Source organism: Urocitellus parryii, chromosome 3, assembly GCF_045843805.1.
Source record: "Urocitellus parryii isolate mUroPar1 chromosome 3, mUroPar1.hap1, whole genome shotgun sequence".
NCBI classification, from domain to species: domain Eukaryota; kingdom Metazoa; phylum Chordata; class Mammalia; order Rodentia; family Sciuridae; genus Urocitellus; species Urocitellus parryii.
In genome coordinates this window covers 214,264,341-214,276,471 of record NC_135533.1, presented here as the reverse complement: position 1 = coordinate 214,276,471, position 12,131 = coordinate 214,264,341, and the positions used below count along the sequence as shown (strand labels likewise).

The following is a 12,131-nucleotide window of genomic DNA, read 5'->3' as shown; positions in this document are numbered from 1 at the left end:
ATGAAAGCCAGAAACATGTCCGTTTCCTCAGAATTCCTTCTCCTGGGACTGAAAGATGACCCAGCCCTGCAGCCCCTCATCTTCAGCCTGTTCCTGTCCATGTACTTGGTCACTGTTCTTGGGACCTACTCATCATCCTGGCCATCAGCTCTGTCTCCCACACCCCCATGTACTTCTTCCTCTGCAGCCTCTCCTGCACTGACATTGGCTGTATAACATGCACCATCCCACAGATGCTGGTCAACATCCAAATGCAGGACCAGACCATCACCCACGCAGGCTGCCTCACCCAGGTTGGCTTTATCATAATTTTTTAAACTCGTGGAAAATTTTCTCCTTGCAGTAATGGCCTATGACCGCTATGTGGCCATTTGTCACCCCTTGAGATACACAGTCATCATGAACCCCTGCCTGTGTATCCTGCTGGTTCTAGTCTCCTTGTCCATCAGCACTGTGGACGCCCTGTTGCACAGTCTGATGGTGCTGCAGCTGTGCTTTTGCTCAGACCTGGACATGCCCCTCTGTAACATGCATATTAACCTCATTCATGAATATACCTGTGAACATTCTAAGGAAATATAATCAGGAAATACACTTAAAATTATAATGGGAACAATGATATTCCAAGCATGTAAGGAAATTTCAATGTGTTTCCTTGTATTAATACTTCAAAAAAGAAAATGATATGATGTTGATCACCTATGACTGACACTAACTTTAAAAATTCGTAGTAAAATAGACACAAACCTTGCTTATAGTCCCATATATGTCTTTGTAGAGCTTAACCATTATTTCTCTTTTTAAAAGTGAAGAAGGTTATCATGGTGAGGAAAATCACTATGATGCTATCTTCTCATAGATTTCAGATGATTCATGTTTGTAGGTTGTTCTCTTATCTGGCAAGCTTTCTATATTCTTTTATCAGTTCTAACAGATTGGGGGTTGATTCTGATTTTTCCTAGGTAAATGATTATGTAAGCTCAAATAATGACAAATTTAAGGTTTTATTTTCATAACTTCTAAACATGATGTATTAGACACTAGCTAGTCAGTCTCACCAGCAAAGCATTAAAAGAGATCCTACTGGTAGAATAAACAGACATGATTACCTCATGTACATATATGACTGCATGACGAATGTGATTCTATAACATTACAATAAAAAAATGAGAAATTATATACCATTTATGGAGGATGTATCAAAGTGCATAAATGCATTCCACTGTCAGGTACAACTAGGTAAAACAAAATATTTTTTTTTTTTTTTTAAAAAAGAGATCCTACTAAAATCAAGGGAAAAAAAAAAGCACATCCATTATCATTATTTAGTACTCTTCTGGAAGAACTACAACTGGACAATAAAAGCAATAAGAGCACAAAAGCTGGAAATAAAGAGGCAAACTATATCACTTATAGTGGATATGGATGTACACATAGATATTAGTCTCATGAAATCATTTTTTTTTTTTTTTACTTAAAAGAATTCTGGAAATCCTCCTGGTTCATTCCACTGATAGGATCTGAAAGTGGCCTAAGTAATCTGAACCCAATTCCTGGAAAGACCAGGAATTTTTCCATAAAAAGGAGACCAGCAGAGTAGAGGGAAAGCCCTAGAGAAGGGAGGTGGGGATAGACGGGGGCGGTAGTAGGGAATGACATTGACCAACTTAAGTCCTTACCTTGTGTGCATGTAGAAATATGGAACAACAACCCCTCTGTTACATATAATTATAATGCAGCAATGAAAATTTGAGAAAAATAAATTTAAAAAATAAATAGAAAAATTAAAAGGGTCTTTTCCCAAAATAAAGAATTTATACATTACAAATGAATCAGTCAACATATGCAATGCGAAAGCCTTTAAAGGTGAAAGAGTTTAAAATGAGCACTCACCTGGGATGTCACCCGCGCTGATTAAGTGATGGGTGAAATCTAGCCCAAGGTACTGAGTGACTGGAACATCTCTGTAGCACTCAGTCTCATTGATTTTGTCATTAAGTATCATTTTAAAAAAACAACACGATTTTACCTAAAGGTTACCTAATAAAAAGAAAAATGTATTGGAAATGTTATGATGGAATTGTAATGGTGCTAATTATACTCCATGCAGGAAGTAACAGCTCTCTGTCTACATTTTGATAGTCAGCAGTGATAAATGAGAGTCTATTAGAATCTTTGTAAAATATGAAAAAAAATAATTCGACAAATATTTCATAATGATTCACACGTGTGTTAAGTATACCCCCTTGTTACAGCAAGTAGCTTTAGACCTAAAACTGAATCAGGCATGCTGAAATCATTAATTAAAATGTGATGGTTTCCTTTGTAGTTTAAAGGAGGCCTGTAATTCTTTAGAGTGCGGCCACCTGCTGTGTGAGTAGGGGCAGGGCAATGAGCTGAGCAGAGACAGGGCTGAGAGCTGAGTGGTGCAAACAGGGCCTCAGGGGTCAGGAATCAGCCACCCTGAATCCCTCACTCCTGCAGAGTTGGTCTTCAAGGACCCGCACCCTTGGGATCAGAATGATCTTCAAGTAGCTGCTTTAATGAGGAGCTCGGGATATTGAGCCCCTGGGACACAGAGACTATAGGAGTCAGCGTGGGGCAGCTCACTCAGCAGCTCTGCCCCAGCCAGGAAGCAGCACCTGAGCCTCCTCCCGGAGATGAACCTTCCTGACCAGGTACCACTGAGTCATTCAGGTGGCCTCCCTTCCTGTGGACACATCTTCCATCTCTGATGGCCAGGTGAGATGCTGAACGACATTCATACATAAGCCAAACAGGTATGTGAAGTCTCTTAGTGCTTTGGGAGGGTAATCCATGTTTCAATTCACTTAGCATTTACTTCATCTTAATACCTGTGTATTTAAACACATTCCAATGCCAAATGAATATTGGTCTTATTGGTGTTTCCTTATGTTTTAATTTGACAATTCCCAGAGGGAGTTTTAGAATATTAAATAATTCCCTGATATTTTCATTTATCATTCGCCTTCTTTTCTGTTTTTTTTTTTTTTTTTTGTACTGGAGATTTAACCCAGGATCTCACTAAGTAGCTTAGGGCCTCGCTATGTTCCTGAGGCTAGCTTAGAACCTGTGATCCTCCTGCCTCAGCTTCCCAAGTCTCTGGGATGACAGGCATGCACCACCACCATCTGGCTCTTTCTGAGGAATGAATAAACACCACTTGTGATAGTTCACTACAGTATAAAAAGAAACCAAGAGGAAATGTCAGCATGAGGGTCCCATAAGACAAGCAGCGTGTTGGGTACTTTTCTTTTAGTCTTTCCTCATCATGAACTGTACCTCCTATTGTCCTTCTAGCTTCATTGTAGTAAAATTAAAAAAAAATTAATGTATATGTGAGGAGTACAAATAATGGTTAGATATATTTATGCACTGGAAATAATGAGCACAATCAAGTAATGAACACCTCCCTGATCCAGTTTCCAGCTTACAGGTACCTACAGGTAGAACATCGTCCACAAGGTTGATGACGGCTGCTCCTCACAAAGGACATTCTAGAGCCTCGGTAACATTTGGAGTGTGTGACTGTAATATTGCACCAAGTGGTAAGTGCTTGACATGCTCACGAACAAGTGTGTGTTATCTTGCCAGCTTCTGATTTCTGAATATCGGGGAATGTATTTTGTCTGTTTTCTTACATGTCTATGCATTTCACTTTTTCTCTAAAAATGATGTGACACCTATAGAATTAGGGCCACAACTCCCTTAATGAGACAGAGGATCTCAAAGGCAGAGTCCCCCAACTTCCCTTAGAACCAATTGCTCAAGGAGATGATGGGTGTTTCTGTGGGGAGTCTTCAGAGCTTCAAATGCGGAGGCAACATTTTCTGATTTTCACTCAGATTCCATCCACCTGCTCTAATTAATTTCACTGGTAGCAATCGATACTTTGAAAGCAAGGGAAAGACCAGAGGCTTTGGTAAGGAAGAAGTCATTAAAACGTCCAAGGAGAATCATGAGAACTGAGTGATCATGGAGCCATTGTAGCTATGAGGCTTTGCTGGCGATGACTCAAGAATCAACTAGGCAGTCAGAATATCTGAGTTCCAACCCAGTTTTGACCAGCATGCACTGGGGATCTCATATCCATGATATAACCTCACCTTACCTAAGTGTCCTCGTGGGTAAATGGAGATGATAGTAAGAATGAACACATCCTTGGTTTGAAAATATCTTTAGATGATTCTGAAGCAAGACAAAGCCAGAGAACCTTTGCTTTAGAAGGATTTCAAAATTTCATTCTCACTTTTTAATCTTTACTTTTGAAACCTGACACCTTCTACTTTGTTTCATTCTCTATACTTGGCACAGAAACAGTGTGTATTCAGTAAATTTTATTTTGATAGAGGGTGTGGAGAGAAAAAGAGGAATGAGTAAAGAGATGTGGAGGGAAACGTTTTCAGAGGGATTTATCTGAATAATCACTTGAATTCAAATTGCCCACAAGAAAGCTTTTTTTAATTGGTTTGCAAAATTCAACATGCATAAACCACCCAGAGAGCTTGCTGCTATTCCTCATCCCTGGAGGGTACCAGCAGTAAGTTTGGAGTGAACCAAGCATCTGCATTTCTATCATCTTCCCAAGTGCTGTCCATAAAATTTATTAACTTTTCACACATCTTTTCTATCAGATCCATTGAGTACATGGAACCCAGAAACCACACAGCTGTTTCTGAATTCCTTCTCCTGGGACTGACAGATGACCCAGCCCTGCAGCCCCTCATCTTCAGCCTGTTCCTGACCATGTACCTGGTCACCATCCTGGGGAACCTGCTCATCATCCTGGCTGTCAGCTCTGACCCCCGCCTCCACACCCCCATGTACTTCTTCCTCTCCGCTCTTTCCTTTAATGACATCTGTTTGAGCTCAAGCACAATCCCAAAGATGCTAGTGAACATCCAAAGACAGGATCAGAGCATCACCTACTCAGGCTGCCTGGCCCAGGCATGCTCTGTTATCGTTTTTGTAGTCTTGGAAAATTTCCTCCTTGCAATGATGGCCTATGACCACTATGTCGCCATCTGTTACCCCCTGAGGTACACAGCCATCATGAACCCTCGCCTCTGTGTCCTGACGGTTCTGGTCTCTGCCTTCATCAGTACCATGGATTCCCTCCTCCACACTCTGATGGTGCTGCGGCTGTCCTTCTGCTCAGACATCAAAATCCCCCAATTCTTCTGTGAGCTTGCTCAGGTCCTCAAGCTCTCCTGTACCAAAACCCTCATTGATAACATCCTGATCTATGTTGCATGTTTCCTATTTCTTGGAGTTCCCCTCTTTGGAATCATTTTCTCTTACGTTCACATTGTGTCCTCTGTCTTGAGGATGCCCTCATCAGGAGGAAAACACAAAGCCTTTTCCACCTGTGGGTCTCACCTGTGTGTGGTCTCCCTGTTCTATGGGACAGGTTTGGGGGTGTACATCAGCTCTGCAGTGAGTGACTCCCCCAGGAAGACTGCAGTGGCTTCAGTGATGTACTCTGTGGTCCCTCAGTTGATGAACCCCTTTATCTACAGTCTGAGGAACAAGGACATGAAAGTGGCCTTGAGGAAGCTCATGGGTAGGATGGTTTCCTTTCTGTGATGGGTCCTTGCTTTGGATATAGGTTTGTAGAGTAAATCAAAGTTTCAGATTTTTTGGTGACCCAGAATTCCTGTTTCCTCCATCAATACAGTTTTTCTAAAATAATGAGACAAAATCATGACCATATGTACTTTAAACTGCCTTGAAACCTGAATTTTCTTTTATGACAGAAGATTTCAATGATCTGAACACATTTCCCTTTCTTGGAGCTCTGGACTTTCCCGATTCTGTGTGGCACACACTTAGAAAAAGGCAAGCTGGAGGACACGAGTGTTTTGGGAAATAATGAAGCGCCCCGTGGTGGGATGCAGAGTCTGTTTCCCTCGATCATATGGTTGGGAGGATAGATGACAGCTAAGTGCATTTCTACTTGGACTTCAAACTTGTCACAGTTCTGCAGTGTTTCCAAAATAATTCAGTCTCTAACTTCAACATCATTTCTTTGATTCCATCTAGCAGAGCCTGAGTTGGGTAATTTTTTTACTTTTGTGGTATTTTATGGAGCAGTCTTGGAGGACAGAGAGTTGTAGAAGGTAGACAGGGCATGGAAAGGTTTGCACAAGGTCAAGATCATATCTGGAGACTGTCTTCAACCTGATCCTATGGGTCGGGAGGACTACATACACTGCATCTCACAGGTAGATCAAATGTGAGGCAAGAGAACTGTATTTTCATACTCAATTACATAATTACTGAGGCATTCCCTTAAAAGCATATTATTATAAGGTCATGCTTAGTTTCATTATTTATAAAATCCACATTATTTATAAAATCCACATAATAAGATTATCTCAGTGACTTGAGATGGTTTTGTAATTTGGGAAAGCTGTCATTTTACAAAGAAAACGAAACTCTGATAAACCTTGACAATGGAGGGAATTATTGTTCCTTACCAAGAATTCAGAAGTAGAAATGTGTAGTTTCAGGCATTTGGGCTTCACTGAGCCCTACATGAGGTGACCTCCTGCCATGACACGTGCTTCCCAGAGTCCCCAGGTGGTTGCAGCAGATGTGGATGCTGTGCCTGGCATGGGGCCAGAGCCAGAAAGATGAGAGCCCGTCCCTCTGTGTTTTGGTAACAGCTTTCTCTATGGAGCCACACAGAAGACATCTGTGTCCTCAGTTGCATGTCCGCCTCCAAAATGATGCTTCCATTTGCTAAAGCCTCTTATTCTCGCATATAGACCCATATGGCAAGTGGGTGAGTGTTACTTATGCTGGAAGTAAAGGTTTATAGAGAATGATCTTTTCTGGATTATGTGTTTGGGCCTTCATGTAATTTCGTGCATTCTTACAATACTGACACAAGTAGAGAGAAATTTCATTAGTGGAGCCAGAGTTTTTCTAAGTCCTGGGGGCTCCTTTTATATAGGCTGCATCTGTGGGTTTTGAACAGTTCTGCAGTGTTTCCAAAATAATTCAGTCTCTAACTTCAACCTCCTTTCTTTGATTCCATCTAGCAGAGCCTGAGTTGGGTAATTGGGAAATCAAAAAGCTGCTTTTGTATAAATCCAGTGCATTGTTTTCACCCATATTTATCTGCCTATAGAATTAGTTACTTCCATTTGCTTTTTGACTTTGCTATAGTTTCAAGGTCATGAATGATTTCTGGGTCTTTGCTGTCATTTTCATCATTGCATTTCTGAGAGTTCATCATATTTGGGGGTTTAGTCCATTCATTTTCATTATAAGGTCATGCTTAGTTTCATTGTTTATAAAATCCACATAATAAGATCATCTTAGTGACTGCAGATGGTTTTGTAATTTCATGTGATATGTAGTAACAATAAAAAGCAGATGTTCTTTCTGATAATGATGAAATTTAGACAGTCACTTTTCTGCTGTTGTGAATAGAGGTGATTCAATATTCTCTTTCATGTTTCCTGGTAGAAATATAAATGTTTTTATTTGCGGGTGGGTTTATTGAATACAATTGTGCAAACTTCCTCCTTCGAGTATTTCTAGTGAGTTTTCCACAACTGTGATAATAAATGTTTGTGGTTTAAGTCACCTAGTCCACGATATTTTGTGAGAGCAACTCCAGCTGATTGATAAATACACTCGCCCATGAATACAGAAAAATCAATCCCAGAGAGATATGTGTGGAGAGGACACTGTGATGTGCTGATTGAATTCCAGAAGTAATGACAATAATTACTTTCCTAGAAGTTGTTTTTATTATTCATTCATTTATCCACAAAATAACACAATACAGCCAGGTCCTTGGACACTGAGGATATAACAAAACTTGGTACAAATCCTTGTTCTCAGGGAGAGTTCATTCATCTGTGAAGGCAAGAGCTGGCGGGTGGCATGGACACTGATGTACACCAGGATCTGCTCTCAGGGGGAGGGAATTACTGCCCCACCCTGGGAGTGCACCTGGCAGACAGCTGTTCATTGGCAGCTCAGTTCTTGGACTGCCTCAGCAGAAGGGAGAGATTGCACCCAAGGTCTGCAACCAATGACTAATCAATGAAGCATTAAAGGCTTGGCCCATTTGCCACAAGATGGGAAAATTCAGAAGGTACCTCTCATCTCCATAATTCCCGTGGGCACTGACACTGAGAGAATGTCACAGTTCAGTTTCTCCCTTTCGTTGTTATTATTATAGAATTTTTATTGTATAGATTTTATAAAATTTCCATTGGTTCATAATAGCTATACATAACATTAGGATTTATTTTGACATAATTATAAATGCACATAGTAGAGTTTTCTGCAATTAAGTCCCCTGTACTTTCCCTTACCCTTCCACTCCTCCTCCCCCCTGTTTACTTTCCTCTACTTTGATCTATTTATTTATTTTTGGAAAAAAATAGTACCTTGTGGATATACATAATGGTGAAATTCACTATCATATATTCATACATGTAGATTGGAAAGTTAGGTCAGAATCATCCTACTGTTTTCCCGTTATCCTATCCCTTCTTCCTCCCCTCAATTCTCTTCTATTCCCTTGATCATTCTTTCATTTTGATGTCATTCTTCCCTGCATTTCTTCCCTCGCTTGCTCTCTCTATCCCCACCCATCAAAGTTTAGACTAGCTTCTTCATGTTGGAGAAAACATTTGACCCTTGACTTTGTGAGTCTGGCTTACTTAGCATTATAGTCTCCAGTTCTATCCATTTACCAGCAAATGTAAATTCATTGGTTTATCCCTTTCCTAATCATTCTGTTACTTCCATAGGAATAGAACTCATGTACACACCCTAATATATTTCCCCAATAGCCCAAGAAAATTATAGTCTGTTAGATGCTGACTAATGCATCAGGAAGTAGGGTAAGAACATATTAAAGTATTGTACTTTTTGTAGAGTGATAGCATAGGGGAAGCTTCATTGATACGCTGGCGTTTGAGCAGAACTGAAAAGGGTTCAGGGATGACTGATGTGATTCTGTAGAGAATGAACCAACCTTGCATTCCTGGAGCAAAACCAAACTTGAAAGAATCCATTATACCTTTGCATTCCTTGCTGGATTTTATTTTCTGAAGTCATTTTAATAATTTTTAGGAGGCAGGGTACTTTGGTTTATTACCTCGGTGTATTAATCTTGTCTGAATTGGGCATCCATCTTATGGTGATCTAATAAAACAATTTGCATGCAACTTGGCTTTGTAGTGATATTATGAATGAATTCACACCTGAATTAAATGCATAGAAACATACTTTCAGCTAACAGTCCCCTAAGGTGAAGAAAAGTATCTGTTGAAAATATTGGGATTGAATTGGAAAAGTATTCATAAATGATAATTAGGAAACAATAGTCCTTTTTAATGCAGCCAGAAGTATCAAACAAAAACAGATGAGAATCTTCTGTACAAAATAAGTAGAACAAAAATTAAGGTTTAAGAAGCATTAATACACTTAAGAAGAAATATCTTTGTGTGCAATTTTGCAACATCTTAGATCTATTTACAATTCTCTTGTATGTGCCTATGTATATGCAAGTTCCATTTTTCACACCTAAAATTCAATTAGGCTTTCTAATGAGATGAAATCGATGGGGATATGTAAAATGGGAGGTGGATATTCATTGGGAAATTCAATGTGTTTGGTATTCAAGGTATGTGAAATGGAGGTGAGCAGAATCATTGGAGAAAACTGGATGACGTATGCCTGGCCTCGTGGGTCAGAAAATCAGCCACCCTGATTTCCTGTCTTCAACAGACTTGGTCTTTAAGGACATTCACTCCTGGGATCAGAATAACAGTAACATTTCTGGTATAATGAGGAGCTGTGGATATTGAGTCCCGAGGGACACAGAGACTGCAGGTGTCAGCTGGTGAGAACCTCACTCAGAAGCCCTGGGAATCAGGAGGCAGCAGCTGTGCCTTCTCCCAGCATTGGTCCTCCCTGATCTGGAGCCCACAGGCTCAGAGTGTATCTTCCAACCTGAGGACACGTTTCTGTCTCCACCTGCAGGTGAGGTGCTGGGTCCTTCTCAGGGAAGTCACCTAGGAGCTCACTGTCCCTGAAGGCTTTGGACACTAAGGCAGGTGTTTTGCTCCACTTTTTTCCTAGGGAAGCCATGAGGTGCTACGGGCAGAGGATGAGGAGAAGCAGGTCCCTGTGGTGGGGGGCTGCTACCTGAATCCACCTTCCTGACACATTCCCTTCACCATTCTGCTGGGCACTTGCTCTCTCTGGACAGCTTCAGGGACATTTTCCTCCAAAGCAAAATCTGTCCCTTCTTGGTGATGGTTCTGTCAAAATATTTTCACTTTTTTATTTTTTATTCTTGTGTGGTAGGTGGGTTTTTGTCAGTTTGTGAGGGCTGCCCTAAGAAGATGCCCCAGACTGGGTGGATGAACGAGAGAGATTTATCTTCTCACAGTCTAGAGACTAGAAGTATGAAGATCAGGTGTCAGCACGGTTGGCTCCTCCCGAGGCCTCTCTCCTCACCTGGTAGCTGACTATCTTCCCCCTGTGTCTTCACGTGGACTTCTCTGTGTCTGTGTCCTAATCTCTTGGGAGGACACCAGTCATATTGGATTAGGGACACCCTGTGACTTTGTGTGAACTGATCGTTTCAATGCATTATCTCCAAATACAGTCACATCTTCTCTAAATGGGAACTAAGACTTCAAAATTTGAGTTTTAAGGATGGAGAGTTCAGCTCATACTAATTATTCCCTTTGCTGGTCCTTGGTGCTTCAATGTACAGAGAGCTTTTGTTCTAGCCCTCTAGCAGGGGTAACAGGGCTCTGGACTCTGAGGTGTAGACACAGAGGGGCTCACCAAGAAGCTTTCTAGTCCTTATGGTTTGCTTTCCAGATCTGCCAAATATTTTGAATTGGAATAGCAGAGAGAGTTCAATTAACAGCACCGAAAACATGGCCACTCATCTCCCTTTTTTTCACAAAAATCCAATGTTAAAATTATGTTTTAATCCTTTCAAGTCTTTTTAAAAATGAAGTAATAAAATAAGAAGCATACTAAATTGACCACCTTGGTCCCCCCACCCCCATTTCATCTTCTTCCCTTCTCAGGAGTGCCATCTTGAATGTGTCCACTACACATGGCTTTATATTATATATGTAGTCATGAATAACAGGCAGTAACCAGGACACCTGTCAGTTAAAGAATATAAAAGTAAATTAAGTTGTAAAAATATAGTGGAATATATAACAAGTCTGTTGTGTTGTAAGTCTCTGTCTTTTGAAGGGCAAATGTTTTTACTTCTGTCTGTCTTCGTAGGCACCTCTGAATTTCATTTGTCATTTAACTATTGTTGCTTGCTCTCTTGTATTAGATAGTGATACATTACCCAGCTCCTTCAGGGAAGAAGTTCCCTTGGGATGAGAAAGAGAAGGTCATCCACATGCACCTGCTTCTCTTAGAATTTATTGCTAGAATACACTGTGTGTGTTTCCAATGGAGAATCTCATGAGCTGCACATTTGAAGGGGACATTGTCTCATCTTTGCTCCTGTCCACCTGGTTGGACATTCTCCACCTGCTAAAATTTACCCTGTGTACAACCGGACACACCTTGAAAGGAAAGGATGCTTGGACTTTTTTCAACAAGAAACAGCTATGATTCTAAACAAAAATTGTGAGACCCGAGGGAACAGTTTGGAGCTAATCTTGTACTGTCCAGGGGAACTAGATAGACTAGTTAAGTGAGTCACTTTTGCAGACAACTGGAGCGTGACCCTGTCCCTCTCCCTGTCAAATATGCTATGTACTTTGTACATGTCCTCACCGGCCCCTGAGGCTGAAGCATGAACTAACTCATCTGTAATTTGGTGAGTGTTTGAATGATTCTGAGGCATGCCCAAGTTAGGGACTGTGGCTCTAGAAGATAGATTCCATGTTTGTCCTCATCTTTCTTTTTGATTCAATGCATGGACTAATTCTGAAGGAACAACAACGTCTTATGGTTCTTACAGTCTAAGCACTTGGCACATGTGTGAAAAAGGTTACTTATGAATGCAGGTATTAGAGGGGAAGATGGAAGAGAAATGGAGGCAGAAAGAGGCCAGAGGAAAGATCGGAATATGCATGAAGGTTCACAAT

The 12,131-nt window shown here is 40.8% G+C and overlaps 1 protein-coding gene and 1 pseudogene across 1 annotated transcript; both read left to right on the top strand.

The window, feature by feature from the left end:
• Window positions 1–582, top strand: LOC144253932 (olfactory receptor 7G2-like; annotated as a pseudogene).
• Window positions 583–4,668: 4,086 nt separating this feature from the next.
• LOC113198943 (olfactory receptor 7G2-like) lies at window positions 4,669–5,607 on the top strand. Its single transcript, XM_026411820.2, has one exon. It carries the CDS (start codon window positions 4,669–4,671, stop codon window positions 5,605–5,607), a length of 939 nt encoding a protein of 312 aa, XP_026267605.2.
• Window positions 5,608–12,131: the final 6,524 nt, after the last annotated feature.